The sequence below is a fragment of the Podarcis filfolensis genome (genome assembly GCF_964270895.1).
Source record: "Podarcis filfolensis genome assembly, chromosome: 13".
In the NCBI taxonomy this organism is placed as follows: Eukaryota; Metazoa; Chordata; class Lepidosauria; order Squamata; family Lacertidae; genus Podarcis; species Podarcis filfolensis.
Window position 1 is genome coordinate 36,097,776 of NC_139615.1, and position 26,101 is coordinate 36,123,876.

At 46.8% G+C, this 26,101-nt stretch overlaps 1 protein-coding gene and 1 long non-coding RNA gene across 12 annotated transcripts in view; one reads left to right on the forward strand and one right to left on the reverse strand.

The window, feature by feature from the left end:
- LOC310747988 (paired box protein Pax-6-like) overlaps positions 1-26,101 on the forward strand; it is a gene marked incomplete at its 3' end in the record, with an annotated part of 131,241 nt that overhangs the window by 22,819 nt on the left and 82,321 nt on the right. For 10 of the 11 annotated variants that reach the window (XR_014541051.1, XM_083583478.1, XM_083583479.1 and 7 more), the window contains exons 2-3: positions 1,536-1,673; positions 21,096-21,323. Coding sequence is in view for 10 of the 11 variants with exons in the window: in XM_083583478.1 (XP_083439604.1) it covers positions 21,209-21,323 (115 nt within the window). Of the gene's footprint in view, positions 1-634; positions 888-1,535; positions 1,674-21,095; positions 21,324-26,101 lie in introns of those variants that run through there. The other variant, XM_083583482.1, reaches the window with a different exon arrangement.
- Positions 8,717-16,816, reverse strand: LOC310748242. The gene is made up of 3 exons (XR_014541240.1): positions 16,681-16,816; positions 14,387-14,521; positions 8,717-8,826 (listed from the first exon to the last, which is right to left on the reverse strand). It is a non-coding gene; the product is annotated as an uncharacterized lncRNA (long non-coding RNA).

Genomic DNA, 26,101 nt, shown 5'->3' on the forward strand with positions numbered 1-26,101 from the left:
AACTGCATTAACAGATGTGTGTGTTGCGAGCCAATATATGCATTTCGACAAACATTTTGCGATGAAATATGAATCTATTGATGTATTTTCAATAATACTGAATTTTCGTATGGATTTAAAAAATTCACAGATTGCGGGAACGGGAGAGGAGAGGCTTAATACGAACAAACAACACATGTGAGGTTGATGCTGGCTAGAACTAGACGGAGCCATCCATCCCTGTAATTTGGCTGGAGTAAGCGGGGCCTGTGTGAACTTGGTGCTCAGAGGCTGATGGCCTAAGATGAAAGGGACTGGGAGCAAAGATTCCTGGCTTCTCATTTTTTCCACCCCTGCAGCCTTTGACTTGAAGGTGGAGCTCGCGCCTCTCTCTACGCCGCCTGTCCCATTTCCCCCCTCTCTCCCCATCCCCCGTAGCCCTGACCGGCTATGACAGGCTCCTTCTCTATGATTTCTGCAAGCAACGGCGCATGGTCGTATAGCTGGGGACTTCTCTCTCTTTTGCTCTCTCCCACCCCCCACCCCCGATCCATTGGAGGGAATTAAGTTCAAATCTGACACGACAACTTAGCACAAATGTCACAGCAGCATTGCATCTCCCCCCCCCCTTGGCGCATCCCTATCCTCCAAACCACCCACCCCCCGTCTCAGTGCCCAGGAATGATATTTATTCCTGTACAACGCCCGCCCAAAAGCCATTCTCAGCGCCAAAACAAGAGCGTGTGGGTATATGGGCATTAGGCGCTGCAGAAAGAGAGGCATAAAAACCCACCGTTGGGAGGCCATGTAAACTGGACGGCAAAGGACCAAAGGCCGGGGCGAGATCTTCTAAAAGTAACGACAGAGGAAAGAGGGACATTTGAGGGGGTGCCTGACACAATGCGAGGGTAAGGAATGGAAGGGGTGGAAACTAATAGGTTTTGATGGTGGGGTGTAGCCTGGCCACTGGGTGAAAGGGAGAAGAAGGAAGTGGGCACAACATGGTGGGCACTGCCTAGACAAAGGGTGTGTCGTAGTCACATACCCAAAGGGGTATCCTGCTGAGATTCAGGTACTGCGAAAAGAAGCTTTAAAGTCTGGGGTGCCCAAGCTGGGAAGGGAAACTAAAACTGGATAGGAACAAAGGGAAGGTTTGGGGAAATTACGCCTGCAAGCTTCCATGTGAGGTAGGAACTTGGGTCTTGGTACCGGGGCAAAGGAGGGGCAGGGGGAGAGGGTGGTAGATCTGGGGGCAAGAGTGGGATGAGGCTGTTGTTCTCCAATTGCTTTTCTCATTTCCTAGCACAGAGGCAGCACAAAATGCCCGTCGATTCCCGAACTGCGAGACAACTTGGTAGAGTCCCTTCTTGGGTGTGTGGACAATTTCCCTTTTCTTTCTTCCATCCAACATGAAGCCCAGGTTGGGTTTGGGCAGTGTTTGAGATGCAGCCCAGTGAAATCCTATCGGTTCATGGCATTTAAGCAATGTGCAGGATGACAGCCCTTGAGAATATCGCTTTCTCTCGCCAGTTCACAAATGTTCTCTTTCGTTGCAGATGGATCGAACCCACTTTGTTCTTAACTAACTAAGCAAGCAACTGGTACTGACCCGGATATTGCCAGGCACTGATTGTTTACCATCAAGTTCTGCTCTGTTCTGCCTGATTGTAGTTTTCAGAACCAGAGGATTCCAGGTAATTATGGTTATGTTAATTATGTTAATGATTACTGTGTATAAAACCAATCTATGTTATCTGGGTAAGGGAGTGGAATACTGGCAAAAAACTTACCAAATAATTTCCGGGAGAAGGCAGCTGTTTTGGGGCAGAATTTTTTGTTGGTACTCGAACACATCCAGATATGTTGTGGATCGAAGCACCTAGGAATGGATTGTGAATTTTATAGAATCAACTACTCTTGGGACAAAGGCGAGAATGGAGCTCAGTCCGGTGGATAAACCGATTTAAGGGACTAGGACTGGGGGACATTGCTGCCCCTGAGATCCTCGGGGTGGGGGGATATATGTTTGAGGAAGTGAACTGTTGTATAACCTCAAATCCCACGCTTCGTTTCTGCTCAAAATATTGTTATTGTGTGATTCCCGTACCCCATGCTTACTTTTGCTCCATCAAACCTTTTCCTGATTGTGTCCATATTTCAAACCCTGCTCTTTCCTCCCCAAATCTCCTCATCTTAGGTCTGAAAGGATCCTTTACTTCCATATTACTGTGCAATGGGACAGGGAGGGCAGCCATTTTGGGTGTGTGTGTTTATCATTCTGGGAGCAACCCTCACCCTTGCTAGTGTGGACTGCTACAGTTGAGTTTGTGTGTGCGAGTGCGGGTGGCCGGCTTCCCAACTGAGGGTGAAGAAAGATGTTGTCTGTTCTGAGGAAAATGGCCGTATGGGGTTTTGAGGTACCTTTGTGAGATGGAACTCTTGAATCCAGAGCTCCTATGGGTTTCAGGTGGGGGTTGACGGAAGAAGACGAGAAACCCGAAAAGTGAAATCCCTACAACTTTTTAAACAATATATGTGGGGATAGATGAGTGTTTCCATGTATACTTATAAAAGGGATGTTGTGTGTTTTCTGAAAATGGTGTGTGTGTGTGTGTGTGTGTGTTGCCCTTGTGTGTCACACGGGTGAGCATTTTGTTATCACCTCAGTGGGTATGTTCGCACATGATGGAAGGCAGGCATGTAAGTCAGTGAGAAAACTATGCAATTTGCGTAAGTTTTGGCTTTGGCGGCATGTACCGGAGTCTCTCTGTGTCTTTATATAACATCTGCAATAGGTTTGTGCACAGCGGCTGCCATAACAAGCGCGTGCAACATGGCGGGGGCTTAAATGGAGGAGGGTGCTATGTTTCTGAATGCGTGCATGAGGCAAACCTTGAGGTGTGCCTGTTGATTTTGTACTGATAATGGGGCTCCCAATCGTCTCCCATGGAGGTGCAGATGAGGCCCATTCCTTCATAGCTTGAGCAATGTTTCTGCCTTGGCACAATTATTGATGTACTAAATGGTCTCTGCCTTCAGACCATTTAGTGCATCAATAAAGGCTTGTGTGTGAGGAACACACATATAAAGAAAAAGGCATGTGTGTTCCTGTGCACATTCTGCCCCTCAAAGAGGTCAAGTCCTAGGACCAGCTGACCTTTGAGATGCAGACTTAAGTTCTGGATATGTGCGCCCGCAGTCTAGGCTCTGCATTATTGAATCTGCTTCTGTGATATAGGATAACTTTGCGACAGCAGAAAAGGAGAGAAGGGTAATTCCAATAATGGTCGGGGGGGGGGGAGTGTCCGTGATATAGATCCAATCTCTCCAAAGCTAAGCAGCCTGGGCCTAGCCTGTACCTAGATGAAAGACCAGCCGCGAAACCCATCTCTGCTGCCTTGATTGTAGTGGAGGCAGGGCAGGAAATATAACAACAAATAAATACATCCTGAAGACTAGTTATTTGCTTTTTTTCTGATTGAAACCTGAAATTCTAAAATATGGACCCAGACAGCAATGCAGCAGAAAGCCTGTGGATTTTGCGGGTGTTTGTGTGACTGCTGTTCCGATGTTATTGTGTATCACGTCAGTTTTTTGCATTGTGTGCCATGGAGAAGCTGTGGTGGTGCATATCAGGTGTGGCCTGTTCCTGGATGGGTGTGCCCAATGCATTCTGGGATATTCCCCATGATTTGGTACCCCAGCAACAGCAGCAGGGCAGTTCTGACCATGCCTACTCAGAAGTATGGCCTACAAACTTCAATGGGGCTTATAAGCAAAGTTAGGCTAGCCTTCTAAATTTCCAGCGCCAGCCAGGTGCCCTTTGGAAGCCTGCAGGCACGGCATGGAAACAATAATAGCCTGTTGTTGCTCCCAGCAAGCGTTATTCAGTGACAAGCTGCCTTTGAACCTGAAGGGTACATATAGCCATTGTGGCTAGTAGCCTTATCCTACATAAATCTGACTCATCCCCATTTCAAGCCATATAAGCTAGTGGCCATCACTGAGTGGCCCAAGGTAGCCTGAGCCCCACATCTTTTACATTACTTGGTTCATAGCATTTAAAGGCAAAAAAAGAGAAACCCTTTGCTTTCAGAGTGGCTCGGCTCACTGCAAACTGCAATGCAGCTGAGACCACAGCTATACTCTTAACATGCCCAGAGGTAAAGACAGGGGAGGAATTCAATTCAGTTCCCATTAATGGTGAACGTACTGGGTTGGCACTTCCCCCAACAAAACATGAAGCGAAACACAATGAACTTTCGCAATTTGCAGTTCTCCAAATTTTGCAATGCGGTCTCCAGCCCAATGTATACGAAAACGCCAGGGTAAAGTGTGAAGAAAATGAATGCATATATTAGTGAAAATAACAGACCAAAATGCATTATATTAGGGAAAAGTGCTTTGCAAAAAAAAAAAAGTGTAATAGACACATTTTTGTATGCAATTTTTCCCCATAAGGAGGAATTTACACTAAAATGCTGGTGAATTTTCACAATTTGGATTTCCCCCTAAACAAATCCACAAACTGATGTTGTGATCTAAACTTAGGGTTGGGAAAAATTCGAAATGGAGAGAAACCGAAACGGACAGATTTGCCCATCCCCAGCTACAGGCAGATTTATTGGTTGATTAATTACCTTTTTATCCCACCTTTCCTCCAAGTAGCCCAAAGAGGCATGTGTGCTTCTCCTCCTCTCTATTTCAGGATGACCCTGCAAAGTCTACCCAGTTTGTTTCTGACTTCTTTTTAAGTACCTAGCAACACCCCAGCTGCCACGGCATATTGAGACAGAGAATTCTGCAAGCTGATGTTCTCCTTGACCTTTCGCAAGAAAGGGTCCCGTTTACATTCTCAGCGAGGCAGGTGGTGCGGTTGGTGGTGGTAGGAAGGGGAGAAAACATATAGCAGTGCCTGGAGGCATGATTTTGATAACCTAGAATACAAAAGGTGGATGAAGGGAAAGTCTGGCGAGATGAACAATAGCAGGGCTGCCACAAAATTTTGACGCAATCCAATGACTTTTCTCGTTGAAAGCATACCAAAAACCAAAATTTTTGATTTCCCCCCCGCAAAGGTGGATGAAGATCGAGCACAAGAATGATACTGAAAAGTTGATAGAAACCAGTTTCAGGGTGTAGAATTTGCTGTTGGATAATGTGGAGTCATATGTGCATTATTTTCTTTGTCCTGGCTTCTCCAATCTGAAATTACACGTGCAACTTAAAAATGTGGCGGTTCCATTGCTTGGCTGTGCAGTTAAAGACATTTGTGTGTGTCTGTTTGCAAGGTACAGGGGGAAGCTTCCTTTATTAGTTAATAAAAATACAGCTCAAAGGGGGGGGGAGAGGGAAGCCCCGCGAACAACAAGACACTGGCGTGATTATTCGGTGCAATGAGTTTTTCTCCATTCTGATGTCCTAATGATGCAGGCATGTAAGATTTCTGTTTGGAAAAATTAAACAATAAATTTTGAAGCAGAAACTCTGAAATACCCTATCTTTCAGGGGATCGGACAAATTTTACACGAGGTTGTGTCTTTCCTCTCCTTTTATTTATAACCCTGATGTTTTTCTGATTCTGTACTGCACTCCTGTTCATGTGTGCTTAGCTCCATCATATTTTTGGTCCATTTTGTATCCCTTTGCTTTTTGATTTAGACTATGGCATATCATAAAGTATTATGACTACGTTGTCTGCAGCTGCGCCTTTGCATTTGTGTTGCTCTACTCAGTGAGCTATGCATTATTACTCTGTGTTAAACTGAGTTGTAATGGATATTTTTTCATCTATATGCTATCAGGTTCTGTTAGCTGCTGTTTGTCTGGTATGTGACTTTTATCAGTCCGAAAACATAGCGACTTTCAGATAAATGAATCCCATTCTTGTAACGTTCCTTTTGCATTTGTATTTTCAAATTGCTTTCATCTTATCCCAAGAGGTTTGTCTGAAGTGCATTGTTTCAAAAGGTTCAAATAGGAACAAATGCAAACTTGCTTGAATTAACTAAGCTTTCTGCTGATTTGATTTGTGATTTCCATCTGTCGCTTATGGGGCTATATTGCACATTCATCAACACTGATTCATCAATATTCTTAATTTTACTGTTCCTTTTATTTTGCTTTCTTGCTCTTTTACAATAGCACGCTTCAAGCAACACAGCCTCCAAACTCAAAATTTCTGTATATCTCAAAACTTGGTTAAATCCCTCAGATTGCCCCCAGAATAGCCAGACTAGATGTTATGCAAGAGATCTGTAACCAGGATCTCCTTAAAAAGGGGGGGGGCTTCTTGAGAATATGGGGGTCTAAATTTGGACAGGACCACCCCTGAAGCTGCTATTTGCCATGCAGGTGAAGACATACAGGTTGCCCCCCCTCTTGTCTGACCAAAGGTGCTTTTCACATAGAGAAAATAGAGCTTGTTTTCAACTTGGTAGAACAGCATGAGTATACGGTTAAGCCCCTCCCATAGTACTGTAGTCCCGGTCCAATTCCCAGGCCTTCCCTGATGGCTGTTTCGGACTCCAACAAGCAAAGAGAAACTGTTGGAGAGCCTGATCTCTAGGAATGGAGGAGAAATTTGATTCTGTTCGCATTGAATGGCGAACTTTCGGGATTCACACTTTCTGAAACCACGTGTGAAGTGAAACACAGCCATCCGTCGAAAAATTCGCACTTCTCCATTCAAAGATGGTAGTGATTGTGATTTTATTGTTTATTAAATATGTATGATCTCCACCCGCAGATCTCAGGGCAGTTCACAACATTAAAAACACGGCACAAAAGCACAAAATGCAGGATAAAAGCAAGAACAAAAAAACAACAACAACAAGCCAATAAACAAAGATGCTGAACATGCTTGCAACATCTGCTAATTGATACTTGGCCCAGGCTGAACAGAGCTGCTCCAATAGGGGTATAGTTTCCTCTAAGAGAACTCTGGTCAATCAGGGTTCATGTCCCTGGCTGGGAATTGTTGCTTGTGCACATGACGTTATCAAAGACTCACATGTTCCTTCTAGACCGGGGGGGGGGCGGGGTGCAGGGATGAACCTCCAAGCCCATGAGCCTAATCCAGCCTTCCAGCCCTATCCATTTGGCCTGAGACATCGTTTTGGGCAAGCAACACCCACCTGCCCTACAACTGACACCAGGTGTGGGGCAGGTGAAGGTAGGGATTGGCGAAACAAGACTTTGTAGGGACGGCAAAGTCCTTTGCCAGCCCTGTGCTTGGGAAGCCTCTTCCTATGTTTGGTACGAATTGTCATGTGTGCAGTCATGTGTGCAGCATATGCCCTGACCATTGTGCCCCTGTGTGTCTGGCGGATTTGTGTTCTCTGCATGTCACTGTGAGGCAAATTCTCTTGCAATGCATGTATATAGGCCTTTCCTAAATACAGGGTGCGTGCAAAGGACTTTCTGATCCTTGCTTCGCTTTTGACAAACAAATTCTGCTGGCTTCGCCCTGCCAAGAGGTGCAGTGAGCTGCCGTTGTGACCCCCCACTTACTTGGGATTAACCCCTGCTGAACTCAGCAGGATTTGCTTCTGAATAGGCACTGTTAGCGTTGCAGCCTTAGATCGCCAAAGAAGAAGAAGGAGGAGGAGGAGGAGGCGGAGAAGAAGAAGAAATCAAGATTTTTAAAATTTATAGCAGATGCCTTTTTTTTTATTTCTGCCTTGGGCAGAAAAATTCCCTTGGTCCGCCCTGTCAATTCTTCCAAATGTATGCTAATTTAAAATAACTATATAAGTCATTTATATGGGTCACCTGATACTTTGGGCAGCTCACATCGTAAAACGATAAAACACGAAACCATAAAGCAACAAACTGCAGCATAAAAAATAGGCAGCAGCGAGCGAGAAGTGAGCAACAGAACCAGTTTTACAGCCGGACTATAAATACACAACATGTAAACAGTGGTTCAAAGAGAAGTTAAAACCAAGCCAGGGATACTGTGTGCATTATGCATTGCTCCCTCCTGGCATCTGAGGTTGAAAACTTTGCCCAGAGGCAAGAAGCAAACATTTTAAACTTGGCCGCGAGTCTGAAGCCGTCAAGGGGGAGAAAGAAACCTCAATGTACGAAGGAAGTGCTATTGTCAAATCTGCAAAGGAGCCGTATTCAAAATACTTGCTACCCTTTACATGTGCTTTGTAAACTGAGTACATTTCTTATTTGTGAAGCCCAGTGTGGTATCCTGTGCCTTTGGCCGCTTTCAAACGACCTCTTTATCGAGCATTCGTCCTGATTTGTATGCACAATGTTTGCAGGCAGGTTAGACGAGGTCGGTGATTTATTGAGCATTCGTTTGTGAGGGGAGCTTAAGGTGATGTCGCGCCAAGCAAATGTTACCCTGAACTTTGCAGTGCATTTCCTTTTCCTATTGCGGTAAAAAAAATACCACCCCCGGGGTGTGTGTGTAGGAAGCACTTTCATTGCACAAAAACTCCGATTCAGCTTTAATTGCCCAGCCTGAATTTGCCTGCATGTGATTGAATCCAACCCGAAAACAGCGACTGTCTGGAAGCACCCTATGTTGTGTAATGTGTTTTGGCATTCGCATGCTATGGTATCCACGTAACACTGTAGTCTGGGCTGGGGAATATGGCACAATGTGTTTTTCTCTGTATGCCGAGTCCTCAGTGCGCAGATGTGGTAGTGACTTCAGAGCAAGGGTGTACAACCTTTCTGCTTTGTTTTGTTGCAATGGCCGCTATGAGCTGGGCCCAAACCAGCGGTGGTGAAGACCAGAACCAAAAGCACATATGAGCCCACTCCTTCCTCCTTTCTCTTGCTTTTTCTGACATTCCTTTTTCTCTGTCCGTCTCTTCCTTTTACACCCTGCAGGGGAAGGACAGATCTTTCACTTGCTGACAAGGGGGCCGAGGGCCCCTCAAATTTTCAAGGAGGGGGGCTGGGTCCCCTCAATATTCTGCAGCAACATGTGCACACTTGTGCATGCACGACATGCGCACGTCACACAGCATGTGTGTGTGTGTGTGTGACACGAGCATGTCGCACGCACTGGGTGCTTCAGTCGTGGGGACAGGCTGGCTTGCCTGCTTACTGGAGCCTTGCGCTGAAAGCTTGCAGAAGGCCACATGGAATAAGCCCAGTGTTGGGTCTGCACACTGCTGTGACGCACCTGTTCAGGAATATGGTTGTGAGCTTTCTGTAACTGGCGGCCGGTTTGTTTCCAGGACTATTTCAAGGTGCTCATGCTAGTTTTAAAACTGTACATGACTTAGGCCCCAAGATTGGAAAGACCTCTTCATTCCCTACAGCCCCTCCCAGGTGTTATGATCAGCAGAAAGGGGGGGTCCTCTTGGTAGTTTGTTTGTTTATTGAATTTATATACTGCTCTATATAAATTCAATACAGCCCTATGGGGGACCCGGGTGGCGCTGTGGGTTAAACCACAGAGCCTAGGACTTGCCGATCAAAAGGTCGGCGGTTTGAATCCCCACGACGGGGTGAGCTCCCATTGCTCGGTCCCTGCTCCTGCCAACCTAGCAGTTCGAAAGCACGTCAAAGTGCAAGTAGATAAATAGGTACCGCTCTGGCGGGAAGGTAAATGGCATTTCCGTGCGCTGCTCTGGTTCGCCAGAAGCGGCTTAGTCATGCTGGCCACATGACCCGGAAGCTGTACGCCGGCTCCCTCGGCCAGTAAAGCGAGATGAGCACCACAACCCCAGAGTTGGCTGCGACTGGACCTAATGGTCAGAGGTCCCTTTACCTTTATACCGCCCTATACCCAGAGGTCTTAGGGCAGTTCACAGAAAAGATCACAATATATAAAATCAGAATAAGAACAATAACCCAATAATAACCTCCACCAAAAAAGAGCCACATTTTAAAAGGGTATAAAAGGATGTCGATCAGGTCAACCAAAGGCCTGGTTAAAAATGAATGTTTTTGACTGGCGCCTAAAGGTATGTAATGAACAGGGCTGTCTTACCTATAGGTGCTAGGGGTGTGGGGCACGCACCTGGGCGCCAGGCTCTCAGGGCGCCAGGCCAAGAGTATGGGGCCCGAGAGTTGAGTCTGGGGAAGAGCCCGCCTGCCTGTCGATCGGAGCGCTGCGGCAGGCTCTTCTGCTGTGGGTGGCTCTGCGCCGCGAGTTTGGGGGCAACCGAGCCAGCGAGATGCTGAGGTGGCTGGCCAGCTCTGCTCTCCTGCGTGACTAGGACTGGGAAACCGGGTGGGGGGGGGTGCCGGGCGGATCTTTGCACCCCGGCACCACGTATGCCTGGTAATGAAGGCACCAGGTGAACTTCCCTGGGGAGAACATTCCACAGACAGGGAGCCACTGCAGAGAAGGCCCCTTCTTGTGTTGCCACCCTCCGGACCTCTCAGGGAGGGGACACATGAAGGTGGGCCTCAGAAGTTGATCTCAGTGTCCAGGTAGGTTCATATGGAAAGAGGTGGAATCCTCCCTTAGAGTTTTGGGGTGCTGGTGGCCCAGGAGACGGCATTCTCTGTGGCAGCCCCTGACTTCTGGAATTCCCTCCTGGCCGAGGTTGCATCTGGCTTCTTCACTATCAGTGAACATTGAAGACACACCCCTTTACCCTGGCCTGTGACACCTGTGATGTGTGTTTTCAGGGCCCACCCTATTCCTGCAACTGTCATCTGTTTTAAAATTCTGAAATTTAAATTGCTATAATCACCCCCCCCACACACACAGGTTGTGCTATGGAGAGTGGGGTGGGAGGTTGATAATAATAATGGTCAAGAATAGATATATAAAGTGATGGAGTCAATCTCTTGGCTCTCCTCTGATTGTCTTGAACAAAGTTAATAAAAACCTCAGAGCGTGGTGCCGATAACGCCAAGGCAGTGTTAGAAACTGAAATATGAAAGCTAGCAGCTAAATGGCACCTTAAGCCAGGGGTCAGCAACCTTTTTCAGCCGTGGGCCATCCACCGTCCCTCAGACCTTGTGGTGGGCCGGACTATTTGGACTATTTTATTTGGGGGTGTGTGTGAACGAATTCCTATGCCCCACAAATAACCCAGAGATGCATTTTAAATAAAAGCACACATTCTACTCATGTAAAAACACCAGGCAGGTCCCACAAATAACCCGGAGATGCATTTTAAATAAAAGGGCACATTCTACTCACGTAAAAACATACTGATTCCTGGACCATCTGTGGGCTGGATTTAGAAGGCAATTGGGCCGCATCCGGCCCCTGGGCCTTGGTTTGCCTACTCCTGCCTTAAACCTAGGTTATGGGCGCAACAACGGAATGTCTATGCGCGCTTTTTTATAAGAAGAATACAAAGCTGAAAATGAATGAACTGCAGCTAAAACTTTTTCACGTGCTCTAGTCCTTCCCCTGCCCACCCCCCTAATATTCTTAAGAGGGTCTCTTCTCCAGTCTTCATAGAGTAGCTGGAAGTGGGGAGGCAGAAAAAGGTCCTCCTTTCCTTCTACTCTGCAGTTTTAATTTGAAATCTTAGGTACAGTACTGCCCCCAGAGCTCAGAAACTGCTCGCGCTAATGAGATTCCCTGTCGCAAAATGCGCCTAGAACAACGGGAGTTTTGAACACTGCACCAAGGTTGTGGGTTCAATTCCTGCATTGCAGGGGGTTGGAGTAGATGGGGTCCCTTCCAACTCTACAACTCTATGATTCTAAAGTAGAGGGGGATTCTTTAAACAAGGTGCAAAAGATCCTCAGATTAGGTGCAGCAAACGTTAACGCTTAAGAATAAAACACTTAAAAGTGTGCTGCCGGCCTTGGTGCAAGATCCTCGGGGCAAGACTGCTGGGTAGCTGTACTCACCCTTTTCCATATTGACTTGAGATCAGTGGTTTGTTTGAACTAGAGTCAGAAATACTTGTTGGCAAGGCAAAGACGGGCCTTACTGGCTGCCAATCACAGGGGCTGTTGCTGCACAACCTTATTCCTTTCTGCACCTGTACAGGAAAGCCAGAAGCTCAGACTACAAGCAGCCATCGGGGTGGCCTTTGGGGACCTCAAATTTCAGGGGTGCCCTGGGTGATGCCAAATTTTGCTGCCCCCCACCTTCCATTCTACATCATAGTTGTGGCATCCCCAGTGGTGCTCCTGATGCTCTGTGCCCAGTGCGGCCAAACTGGTCGTGCTCCCCTAAATCTGCCTCTGCAGCCATTGTCAGGTAACCCAATCAGAATTGGGACCTGGCATGGGGTGGTGTAACATTTTACCCACAAACACACACACACACACACTGTGGTCCCAAATCTGGATTGTGGGGCTCACATTTGCTGCAATTAGAGTCTCCCCGCACATGTGATTGCAGGCATGGAGGTCCCTGTGTGGATTTGGGGACACGGGGTGGGGGGTGTCCCAGTCTGGGTCCCAGGCCCTGTACTGATTATTTTGAAAAGAAAAAGCTTGCACTTAGGGTCAAAAAGGACGGACATCATGCTTAATTTGGTAGCTCGCTAAGCCCCACTTTGAGATAACGAAGTTTCCAGTTTGGGCTGGGACCCGAAAGTCCCAGATGTGGTCAAGTCACAGGTTATTTTTGACACTCTCCGTAAGTCAGAATGTCTGTTTCACAGAGCTGGGGAGCTATTTGGAATATAAGCACAAGAATGCTCCCAGGAATGGATCGACTGAGTGTCCAAAGGCATTTTTATTTGCTTGTTTGTTTTAAACATACATGCACCTCCCTAAATAAATTTGATTTAAGGGTGGTTTGCCGTCAGGGCAGTTTACAATTTGTAAAGAAGGGCTTAGCCCAGTAGAGAGCACACACTCCCTCCAGGCAGGACTGAGAAAAGCAAATGATTGCCTGACACCCTGGAGAAGGCAGAGGAAGTGGAGTGAAGAGCATTATGTGGACTGACTGCGGTGGGCTGTAACAAAGAGAAAGAGAGCATGGTTGATTTCTCTGTTCTGAGACCAAAGCCTGCTGAGCCTATGGGAGAAGCCAGAGATCTGGAAATGGGAATGTTCTGAACACTCTCCAACTAGAGTCAAGTTGTATATCTGCAAATAAACCACATATCCAAAGGACACCCCGGTCTCCTCTTTGCCCCATTTCCAAAGGAAACACAGACCCTGGGTAAAGCACACCTAGAACTCCTTCAATCATTATAGGGATTGGGGTGGCGTCTAATAAGGCTTTTAAATGTATGGTGTGTATCACACTCGACAGTGATGTTTTGGTGTGAAAATAAAGTGTCCCGGTTTTCATTTCTGCAGTTTTGGAGAGTTAATAGAGGCAGTGTTGTCAGGCTGTCACAATTCTCCTGCACATCCCCTTAGTACAAAAAAAAGGTAAAGGACCCCTGACAGTTAAGTTCAGTCGCGAACGACTCTGAGGTTGCGTGCTCATCTTGCTTTACTGTCCGAGGGAGCCGATGTTTGTCCGCAGACAGTTTTTTTGGGTCATGTGGCCCGCATGACTAAGCCGCTTCTGGCGAAACCAGAGCAGCACACGGAAACGCCATTTACCTTTCCGTCGGAGCGTTACCTATTTATCTACTTGCACTTTTTGGCATGCTTTCAAACTTCTAGGTTGGCAGGAGCTGGGACCAAACAATGGGAGCTCACCCCATTGCAGGGCTTCGAACTGCCGACCTTCCAATCGGCAAGCCCTAGGCTCTGTGGTTTAGACCACAGCGCCACCCGCGTCCCATCCCCTTAGTACACACCTGTATTATTATTATTATTATTCCTACTCTGGTCTCTTAGTGCACTAATACAGCAATTTTGCAATTCTGACTTTTCAGCTTTACAGCCTAGGCATCTGAGATGTGATGATTCCAGGGTACCATCGACAGTTGGGCTACACAAACTCTAGGGGGAACAGCTCCCTATTCTGTTCCTAATCTAGGTACTGCCTTGTTTTTCTGTTCTCGCTCTCAGCTTTTCCTAGGATAGGGAAGGCAAAGGGTGAGGACGGCCCTCTGTTCAAAACTTTCACTGCAGTTCTTATCCAACGCTGCTGCACTACGGATTAACTATGGATGCTTTTAAAAAGAGTCAACAAAACAATTGCCCTCACTCGAGTTCTAAAAATCTGGTGGTGGCAAGCTAAGGTCAAGGTTGTGGGGAAACCTCTGGACTGCTAAGCGTTGTTGAACTACAACTCCCATCATCCCCAGCGAGCATGACCAGGGGATGATGGGAGTTGTAGTCCAACAACGTCTGGAGGGTGAAAGGTTCCCAGTTTGAGAGGCTTGGTGTCAAGCTATTGGCTGTTTAGGGCCCGTACAGGTCAGTATGGCAGGAGACACCTGGGGCAGGAGGATTGATATCAACACATTCATGCAGCAGATGCCCGTCTCCCAAATTCATGATCCACAAACACTTCATCTGCCCTGCCACATGCAGCTTCTGCCTGCCTGTCTGCTCCCGTACTTATCCAGCTACTACAATTTTATCCATTCATATTGCTCACCTGCTTGGGTCTGCTTCCTGCTTTTCCCTCCCTCCTTCCAAGTACCCTGATATTTCTGATTCGCTGAATATTTAGCTGGGGACCAGGATGGGATGAATGGGGGTAGCAACTGAGGACCACCATCACCTAGAGAGCCTAGAGGGAGAGAGAGAGGCAAATGAGGTTTTAGTGCTAGGAATATCGGGGGGGCTTTGGCTGACACGAAGGACTGACAAAGGGAAGAATTGGGTGCTTTTATGGCCCATGGAAAGGGAACCTGCTGGAGGTATGGGATCAGGTGGTGCTGGGTAGCCAGAACAAAAGGCTGGGCAGCCAGACCCTGTTGATACACCCTGGGTCTGCATCTGCAGCCGCTGCTTTCAAGGACATGGCAAGCAGCTCTTGACATGTTGAGAACAGCAGGTCCCTGCGGTGGAGGAGATCTCTGGCTGTGCAGTGTGCATGGATAGAGACACATTGCTCTCTCTGTCTCTCTCTCTGTGGCCTCTTTGAGTGCCCCACCACTAATAAACCTGGCATGCGGTAGCCATGCATAAAAATGGGGGCAGGGTAGGAAATCAGAGGGAAGGACACACAATTCTCAGACCCTACATGTGTCCCTATTTTCCAGGGACGTCCCTGACTTAGAGAAGCTGTCCCGGTTTCTGATTTGATCCCAGAATGTCCAGCTTTTCATTATGACGTCCCTATTTTCATTGGAGGAATGTTGGAGGGTACAGGGTTATCTGACCCCTGAACCGTCTGAAGGCAATCCTGTATAGGGAAGGGTTTTTTAAAAACGTTTAATGTTTTATTATGTTTTTATATATGTTGATAGTTGCCCAGAGTGGCTGGGGTGACCCAATATGATGTGGAAGGGCTATAAATAGTAAAATTATCATTATGTAATATCACTATTTTCATCAGAGAAATGTTGGGGGGGGTATGCAGTTTATAATTCAAATCCAGGGCTTTTTTCCCAGCTGGAACTCACCAGAACTCAGTTCTTGCACCTCCTTGGTGGGCGCCATTGCCATTATGAGAGAACAAGGGAAGTGTTCAGGGTGAAGTTCTGGCACTTCGCTTTCTAGAAAAATAGCACTGCCCAAGACTACATACAGTCTTTTTTTAAAACAAAAATTTTTTTTTCCTTCCAGTAGCACCTTAAAGACCAACTAAGTTAGTTCTTGGTATGAGCTTTCGTGTGCATGCACGAAAGTCTTTTTTTAGTTCAGATATTTTATTGCCAGAGACCAATACAGTGGTACCTCGGGTTAAGTACTTAATTCGTTCCGGAGGTCTGTTCTTAACCTGAAACTGTTCTTAACCTGAAGCACCACTTTAGCTAATGGGGCCTCCTGCTGCTGCCGCGCCACCGGAGCACGATTTCTGTTCTCATCCTGAAGCAAAGTTCTTAACCTGAGGTAATATTTCTGGGTAAGCGGAGCCTGTAACCTGAAGCGTATGTAACCTGAAGCATATGTAACCCGAGGTACCACTGTATACTCTTTATTTCTTTCCCCCTCTCTTGAGCAGCAGGACAGAAAAGAAATCAGTCTCATTCAGCCCTAAATACTTTCTCTCTCTAGGCAATGACTATTTTGTGTGCGTCCAATTGATGCACGACCAGTTACACTGTTTTTGACGCCAGAAGGGGCCGGGGCAGGGTGGAACAGGGCAGAATGGGTGTGAAATGGGCTTACACGCGACCGCTCACCCTGTGAAAATGGGGAGTTTCCTTTATATCCATAAGCCTCTGTGTGTGTGTGTGTGTGTGTGTGTGTGTGTGTCTGTGTGTCTGTGTAGCTGAGAAGGAATGAATTCATTATTATTAAATTTACACCCCACCTTTTTCCCCTCAAGGAGCTCACGGTGGCAAATATGGTTCTCTCCCCTCTCCATTTCACCCACACGACCACCCTGTGAGGTTGGTTAGGCTTGGTGGCTGAGTCAGGATTTGAACTCTGGTCTCCCAGGACTTAGTCCAACACTCGAACCGCTACGCCACAATGGCGTTCCGAGTGAGATGGTTTGCAGCAGCTCAGGGAGAACCTGAGGCACCAATCCTTTGCAGCTCAGCAAGCTCGGAGCGTAGAAAGACAAGCAGCACCTCAAGCCTTTACAGTACAGTGGTACCTCGGTTTAAGAACTTCTGGAGGTCCGTTCTTAACTTGAAACTGTTCTTAACCTGAAGCACCACTTTAGCTAATGGGGCCTCCTGCTGCTGCTGCGCCGCCGGAGCACGATTTCTGTTCTCATCCTGAAGCAAAGTTCTTAACCCGAGGTACTATTTCTGGGTTAGCGGAGTCTGTAACCTGAAGCGTCTGTAACCTGAAGCGTATGTAACCCGAGGTACCACTGTATTCTAGTAACAAACCCCAATACTTCTGCTCCTGGCAGCTTTGCATTCCAGGGATGAGGAATCAGTCTCAACCTGAGGGCCGCCTTCCCTTTCACACAAGTTTGTGGAGGCCGCATGCCCCCTGGTGGGTGGAGCCCGAGGCAGGAGTGGGTGGAGCAATGAATTTGGCCTTTGTTCAGTAGGCTGGTTTCTACACACATGCCTCTGTAAGCTCCACCCAGACAACTGAGAGGCAACTGAGTTAAAGGGCACATTCTAGCCAGGCAAGAACCATCAAGAAGGGTCTGAGGCTTCCCGCCCCTGGGGTATTCCATGAACAGTGCAAAAGAGGCTTAAAAGGGTGGGGGGATGTTTAGTTAATAGCCATACAGTGGTACCTCAGGTTACATACGCTTCAGGTTATATACGCTTCAGGTTACAGACTCCGCTAACCCAGAAAGAGTGCTTCAGGTTAAGAACTTTGCTTCAGGATGAGAACAGAAATTGTGCTCTGGCGGCGCAGCGGCAGCAGGAGGCCTCATTAGCTAAAGCGGTGCTTCAGGTTAAGAACAGTTTCAGGTTAAGAACGGACCTCTGGAACGAATTAAGTACTTAACCCGAGGTACCACTGTATAACCAATTTGCCCTACATAAGGGCAGGGAACAGCCTCCAGGGTGATTCTTTTAATGCAGCCAATGTTGTCAAGTGGGTTTTATTGCTGGACTTGAATTTGGTAATCTTGGGTTCAAATCCCTCTTCTCTGTGAAAACAGCTCTCATTCCTCCTCATTCCCTTCTCTGTAAAAGGACGTAACGGAGACCTTATTACGACACATTCCATTTGCATCCTGTCTTTCTTCCAAGACATTTGACACAGCGTACATGGCGTTCCTTGCCCGTTTTGTCCTCACCTGTGAGGTAGGTTAGAATGAGGGCCGGGAACAGGCCCAATGCCACCCTGTGAGCAAACGCTAGGGCTGGCCAGGAATTTTAACCTGGATCACCACAGGTCCTAGATCAGCCCTCTAACCGCTATACCACACTGGCTCTCGGTCGATCGGGGATGGCGGGGACCGATTGTTGCCATTAGTCCAGGGGTCAGCAAACTTTTTCAGCAGGGGGCCAGTCCACTGTCTGTCAGACCTTGTGGGGGGCCGGACTATATTCTGAAGGGGAAAAAATGAACGAATTCTCATGCCCCACAAATAACCTAGAGATGCATTTTAAATACAAGCACACATTCTACTCCTGTAAAAACACCAGGCAGGCCCCACAAATAACCCAGAGATGCAGTTTAAATAAAAGGGCACATTCTACTCATGTAAAAACACACTGATTCCTGGACTGTCCACGGGCCGGATTGAGAAGGTGATTGGGCCGGACCTGGCCTCCGGGCCTTAGTTTGCCTACCCATGCATTAGTCTGTCTTGAGAGACAATGGAGTTTGCCTGCAGGGGTGAAGTCAAACTGCTGTGTTAGTAGCACCAAAGTGACCTCCCTGGGAGAGCAAGGCTGGGCAGTGTGTATGAGGGTCCTAGGCTGCCCAGACAACAGGACCCTCCTCTTGGCTTCACTGATGTGGTCCAAAGGAAAGCAGAGCTATACATTTGGCACCAGCTTGGCTGTAGGAGGTGCTGGAGTGAAGTGTCTGAGGTGCCATCCAACCATCTTGGGGACACCACTCTGGATTTGTTTAGGGTTTCTTCCTTAGCTGTTTCTTCTCCTGAAGATGTCCCACAAGGCAGTGGAGGTTTAGGATCAGAATTTCCTTCTCCTAGATGGGCTACCTTCCCAGATGGATGAGCCACATCTGCCCCTCACTTCCCTCTACAGCTCATGCAGAAAACGCCTTCTTCTTTTTTTATAGATATAATTATTTGTAATTTTTTCTATTTTACAATTTCAAATAAACATTTTACGTACTTTAAAATATCCAGTGGCTTCCTTTTTTCTCTTTCCATGGTTCATTTTGCATATCTTACGTCCCTGCATATTTTACAATAACCATTCCAATAGGTTTTCCACTATTACATCCAATGCTTTTTCCCCTAAAAAAATATATTTAGGGGTACTCTCATTTTCCTGCTCATATTGAAATACTGCCCCTCAATGAGGCCAAAATTAGATTCACAAAATCTTTAGGGATATGCTTACCCCTGCTTACCCCCAGTAGAAAAAGCATTGATTACATCCATCAAGAATGATTTACTCTGTTTTATTTATCTTAAAGCTGCCAGTGTTTTCAGCTGTACACAGTTGTTTTCCATATATTCGATAAACATTTTCCAATCTTCATTAAATGTACCGTATGTTCTTCTTGCGCTCTTATTCTATATGTTCCATCTGCCAATTGCGCATATTCTTAAATTAAGTTGCCAATCCTCTTTTAGTTGGGACCTCGCTCACTTTTGGTTTTGGGGCTAACAGAACACAGGCCGCAGTTGTTGTGTACGTAAATAACCCTTTCTGGCACCTGGGGATTTCTGGCCCCTAGGAAAATGCCTTCTTTTTATTTATTTTTTATATATTTTTATTAATTATTTCTTAGTTTACAAAAATACGTGCATTGTCTCCTTTTTCAAGTTGCGTTTTCTACAGATCAGTTTCATTTGTTATGAGACATTAGTGTTACAGTGTACGGTTAGGAAGAAAATAGGGGGAAAGAGAGGGGAATGGTAAGTGGGGCGGGGTCAGGTGGCAATGCTTCTATTCTTCTACTTCGTGGATGTGTGGGGTTTTGAGTCAGCATCACTTGTGTGGGTTCTCTTACTGTTGGCTTGTTGTATTTTCTTGGTGGTGAGAGAGGTTGGGGGTGCCCTAGAGTGTGGTTGTTTGTCTTTGATCGGCTGTAGTGAGATTTGTTTCTCTGTCTCTGTCTCTCTCTCTCTCTCTCTCTCTCTCTCTCTCTCTCTCTCTCTGTCTCTCTCTCTGTGTGTGTGTGTGTGTTTGGATCAGGTTAGCCAAATTGATTCGTATGCTGTCGGCAGATTATTGTTGTTGTCTTGTTGGACTATGTACCGTATTTTTTGCTCTATAAGACTCACTTTTTCCCTCCTGAAAAGTAAGGGGAAATGTGTGTGCGTCTTATGGAGCGAATGCAGGCTGCGCAGCTATCCCAGAAGCCAGAACAGCAAGAGGGATTGCTGCGCAGTGAAAGCAGCGATCCCTCTTGCTCTTCTGGCTTCTGAGATTCAGAATATTTTCTTTTTCTTGTTTTCCTCCTCCAAAAACAGTCTTATGGTCTGGTGCGTCTTATAGAGCGAGAAATACGGTATGTGATAAAGGGGAACCATACTGGGTTGAAGGTGTCTTCTTCTATTTGTCCCCATGTCAGTTTCAAATTATTGGTTAGTTTTTGTAATAAGGCTGCTTCTCATACTACAGTGGTACCTCTGGATGCGAACGGGATCCATTCCAGAGCCCCGTTCGCATCCTGAAGCGAACACAACCTGCGTTTGCGCATCTGTGCGTGACGTCATTTTGAGCGTCTGCACATGCACGAGTGGCGAAACCCAGAAGTAACGTGCTCCGTTACTTCCGGGTCGCCGCGGAGCGCAACCCGAAAAAGCTTAACCTGAAGCGACTTCAACCCGAGGTATGACTGTATTTGATACCAATGGTCCATGCTTACTCCTGACAGGTCTCTCCAGTGTCTGGCTATGATGCTTCTGGCTGCTGAGAGTAGGTGGGTTATGAGCTCTTTGTGATGTGAGTGGGCATTATTATCTTGGAAAATGCCTTCCAGACAATTAGACCCACTCTTGGTCTCTTCTGCTGACTCCACCAAAGCCTGGTACAAAATGCTGTGTGTTAAAGGTGTTGAACATGGCCGCGTATACACCATACATTTAAAGCACGTATCTTCCCCCAAAGAATACAGGGAACTATAGTTCACCACCACAGACCTACAGTTCCAGGCACACTCAACAAACTACAGTTCCCAGGATTATTATGTGCTTTAAATGTATGGTGCATGTACGATACGATAATCTTTATTGTCACTGTCCCATACAGAACAATGAAATTGAAAAAAAAATCTACATCAGACATTCAAAAACCCACAAGCCTGCTATCCCAGCTATCCCAGCCTGGTTAACCCCCTAAAAACTCTGATACCCCATAATTAAATACAATATACTCCCATAGAGACTACCTTACACTGCGTTTAAAACCAAAATCGCATTTGGATAGAAACTGTTTCTCAGGCGGCTAGTCCTAGTCTTTATAACTCTGTACCTTCTTCCAGAAGGCAGAAGCTGAAAGAGATCATTTCTGGGGTGCTGAACTTACTGCAGACTTAGTGGGCGAATTCCAGTAACTGCGCCCCCCTTTAACCTTTGTATTCAACACCTGTGGACTAATGGTTTCTCTCTCATTCTTGTCTTTCAGGTTTATCTGGGGCAGGGCGTGTGCCCTGCAGCTCGTGTCCCTCCAGGTGGGGGGCATCCATCCAGCAGCCCCACTTCCCTTCTCCCTACCCCTCTGGCCTTCAGCTCCATTCCATGGGGGTGGATGGCATGTATGAGAAGAGCAGAATGCTGAACATACAGAACAGCACGTGGGGCAGTCGCCAAGAGTGGTACCAAGACAGTTTGGTGACCGGACCACCCAACCCTGGTATGAAGGGATGGGGGATGAATTTGATTCAGTTTGTGTTTACTCGCTTAATTTGCAGTTTCTAAAACGATACATCCCTTTTCTTCTTCTTCTTCTTCTTCTTCTTCTTCTTCTTCTTCTTCTTCTTCTTCTCATCATTATTTACTGAATTTATATATCGCCCTATACCCGGGGGTCTCAGGGTGGTTCACAGAATAAAATCAAGGTATAAAACCACAAATTACATAATAGAAACAAAAACAACCCAATAGCTCCTTCCCCCCCAAAAAACACATTTTAGAAGGGCATAGGTCGTAAAATCAGATCAACCAAAGGCCTGGTTAAAAAGGAACATTTTTGCCTGGTGCCTAAAGGTGTATAATGAAGGCACCAGGCGAACTTCCCTGGGGAGAGCATTCCACAGACGGGGAGCCACTGCAGAGAAGGCCCCATTCTCGTGTTGCCACCCTCCGGGCCTCTCAGAGAGGGGACACACGAAGGAGGGCCTCAGAAGATGATCTCAGGGTCCGGGTAGGTTCATATTGGGAGAGGCGATCCTTGAGGTATTGCGGTCCTGAGCCATTTAAGGCTTTATAGGTCAAAACCAGCACTTTGAATTGGGCCCGGAAACTAATTGGTGGCCAGTGCAGCCAGAGCAGGATCAGTGTAATATCCTCAAACCGTCTTGCTCTGGTGAGCAACCTGGCTGCTGAATTCTGCACCAGCTGTTAGTTTCCAAACCGTCTTCAGAGGCAGCCCTACGTATAACGCATTGCAGTAATCTAACCTTGAGGTTACCAGAGCACAGACAACAGTAGTTAGGCTATCCCTGTCCAGATAGGGGCATAGCTGGGCCTACATGAACAGAAACAAGGCCAGAGCTTTTTTTACCCTATAAAAGTACCAGTACTCACCAGCAAGCAGGCAGAGGGGCCAGCCTGAGGCCAAGGCTGAGCGGTGAGGGCAGGTTAGCTGCTTGATGCTCCCTTGTCCGTCCACCCACCTACTGGGTTCTGCCACACAGGTGAACAGGCCTCTGTCGCCCAGGAAGGAGGCAGCAGGGCTCCAGGAACCTGTCAAAGCATCACGTCTCTTTCTCTAAGGTCAGCAAAGGCTTCCCAGGCTTGGGGAAGGAGGCATGAAGCTCTGACAGGCCCAAGAACCCTCCAGCCTCCCCCTCCCCAAAAAGGTGACGGTTCTGCCTACTGTTGCGTACTGCCAGGAAGAAAGCCCATCCTTTGATCTCTGCAGTCCTCTGAGCTTTGCAGTTCTCCAGCCATGCAACGTGTACATAAGTGCATATACCAGGGTAAAGTGTGCATTAAAAAATATACGAAGAGGACAGGGTGTCATTAGGGAAATTGCTTTGTGAAGACGATGATGGTGATGTTGATTTATTTCTTATACCCTGCCCATCTGACTGGGTTACCCCAGCCGCTCTAGGCATTATAAAAACAAGACATCAAACATCGAAAGATGTGTATGTTATGCGGAATTGCATATAAACATGTATGTTTGGAGAAATTAGTACTAAAATGCTGATAAATCTTTATGAGGATGTGTGTGTGTGTGTGTGTAAACTGAACTGAAGGTTGGAAAAATGAGAAACTCAGATTGACAAATTTGCCTGCCTCCTTCTGTCTGTATAGAACTAGGTATTAATGTTTATTTATATGCCTGCTCTTCCCAGGAACTCAAGGTGGTGCAAATGGTTCTTCCCTCCTAATTTTATCCTCACGACAACCTTTGAAGGGAGGCTATGCTGGGAGAGAGTGAGCAGCCCAAGGTTACTTACTGAGCTTCACAAACAGACACAAAGATTGCCCTTTCCCACAGTCTGGAGAGTATGAGCTAGGCTTCCCGAGGGGCTAGATCAGGCGTGGAGAATCCGTCACCCTCCAGATCTTGCTGGACTACAACTCCCATCATCCTCGATTATTGACCAGGTTTGCTGGATCTGATGGGAGTTGGAGCCCAAGAACTTCAGGGGGGGGCACAGGAGAGTTCCCCATCTCTGGGCTAGCTAAATGCTGGTGTGCTTACATCTACGCCAAACAAAGCATATCCCCGCTCCCCAAGAATCCGGAGAACTGTAGTTTACCCCCCCCCCCGGGAGCTACAGGTCCCAGGATTCTTACCAAACTACAGTTCCCAGGATTATTTTTTTGGGGGGAGGGACCATGTGCTTTATATGTAAGCGATAAGAAAAGCAAGTTTGGGAGAGGGATGTAGAGTAGAGAAGTGGTGTGGTGTTCATGCTTGTGTTCTCATCCCTTTCTCCAATTTAAACTCTGTCTCCTTTGTGGGTTTCACTCCTTTCAGGTTCCCAATGCTCTGTTCCGGGTTTTCGTATCAACAACAAGTAGCTAGTCCCCCAGAGGAACTCGAGACAGCAGTCAAGGGAAGAGGGAATGTCCCAGGACTTGGCAGTCCATTGCAGCTCCCAACCAATCAGGGCTGCTTTTTCTACATCTAGGGCCAGTGTCAACAGCTGGCACCCTGGCCCACTGCCCTCTATGTGCTGACACCTGCCCAGGGCCAACAGGTGCTTAGGTCTAGCCACCATTTAAATCTCCCTGCAATGTAACATCACTCCTAAGACTTTGTGGGATGCGTTTACAGTGGCTGAAGCCCAGTCCTGCTCAGAGAATTGTTGTTGCTTCTGGAACTGCCTGCATATTGTATCAGATATCAGTGCTGGGTTGGTTTGAGGCAGAAGTTCAGGTCAATTTGCTTTTTAATACGAAACTACTGAATTCGCCGGAAGAAAATGCAAGCCAAAAACACAGCTGTTGCCCGAAACTTGCATTTCTCTGAATTTTGTGATGCAACTTTCCCATCGAGTGATGTGCATAAAAACCTGCATGTTAGGGGGGCAATTGCGTTTAAAAATGCACTTAAGTGAGAACAACATATGAAACATGTATGGGGTTAAGGGGAGATTGCTCAGGAAAATGTGCACTCTCTACGTTTTTGTGAGGACTTGCAAAAGACATTGCAAGCTGATGCAAAAATGTGGAGAACTGAACTGAAGATGGGGAAAAGCAGAAGCTAAAGCTAAGAGATTCACCCATCCCTAGATGTGGGTATACTCTTGATAACAATAGGAAGCTCTGGGTTTCCCTCAAAGTCCTTACCTAAGGAAGTGGTGCCCTTTTACATGGCAACATTTTGGGTTTTCAGTCTGAAACCTTGGAGAGCCACTGTCAAGTCAGTGTAGACAGTGCTGAGCTAAGTGGACCCAGTGCTCTGCCTCCGTATATGGGCAGCTTCCCATGCCCCTATCTCAAGGGGTAACCAGCTCACCTCCGTGCATTGGATGCAATGTGGCATGTTCACACAGAGTCCATAGAAGGCATGCTCCGCAATCCCACAGTTCAGTTACGGGGCCCACTGTCATAAGCTGCGGCAGTAGCCATTGGTTCCAGTGACCACAGTCGGAAGTAGTAATGTTTCTGAATATTAGTCGGTGGAAGCCGCAGGAGGGGAGAGTGCTGTTGTGCTCGGGTCCTGCTTGTAGGTTTTTCACAGGTGGACCACTGTGAGAACACGGATGATGGACTCAACGAGCCATTGGCCTGGTCCAGCAGGCTCTTCTTATGTTCTTGAACTGGGATTGGGTTGATTTATGGAGGATAGGCCTCTACAGTGGCTTTATGGAGCAGTATGCCTCTAGAAGATATGGAGGCAGTGAGAGATTTTACTTTCTTGGGCTCCGTGATCACTGCAGATGGTGACAGCAGTCACAAAATTAAAAGAAGCCTGCTTCTTGGGAGAAAAGCAATGACAAATCTAGACAGCATCTTAAAAAGCAGAGACATCACCTTGCCGACAAAGGTCCGTATAGTTAAAGCCATGGTTTTCCCAGTAGTGATGTATGGAAGTGAGAGCTGGACCATAAAGAAGGCTGATCGCTGAAGAATTGATGCTTTTGCGGGAGGCAGTGGAAGACAGAAGTGCCTGGCGTGCTCTGGTCCATGGGGTCACGAAGGGTTGGACACGACTAAACGACTAAACAGCATATGCCTCTGTAGTTGCTGGGGAAGTGGGATGAAGGGTTGGCACCTTCACATCTCCATCATAGGTTTCTCAGTGGCATCTGTTTGGCCACTTGGGAAGCAGGATGTTTGACTGCACAGACCTTTGGTCTGAGCCAGCAGGACTTTCCTTATATTCTTATACCACAGACTTCAAATTATTACCAATTGAATGCAATTGCAATAATATGGGATAACTATTCCACATTGTCTTCCCCATAAGGGTTCTTCAAGCTGACTTCCATTGCAGTGCTTGCTGTCACTGAGATCTTTGCTAAGTTGCTTGCTTATTTAGCAATGTTACCTCTAAACAACTCTTTAGAGGACTTCATCCAATTTCTGATGAGAAAACAAAGTTGGCAAAAGGTCAGGAAAGCAACACAGGCTCGAGGCCCATTCAACATCAAGTCCCAAACCTTTGATGCTCTCCTGTTCCCGAAAAAAAGGAAGATGGCTGCCAAATGCTTGAAGCAGGGTTTTGAGCTCTAAGGCCAACTCTAAGGCAAGTTTCTGCTCTATAACCAACCCTTAGCACTTGTTTTTATCCTCTCTTCCATTTTACTTCTTAACTCCTACCCATCAGTAGACAAATATTCTCATTCACATCTCACATACACATCCCAGAAGTGGAGAACTAGGGTCCTCCAACTTATGGTAATAGAATCTTCCTTTTCATAGTTTTTTTTATATTAAATAAATAGCATGTTACTAGTCCTTATCACTCTAGAGATCGGTTTGGAAAGTGGCTAGAGCAGCACTTCT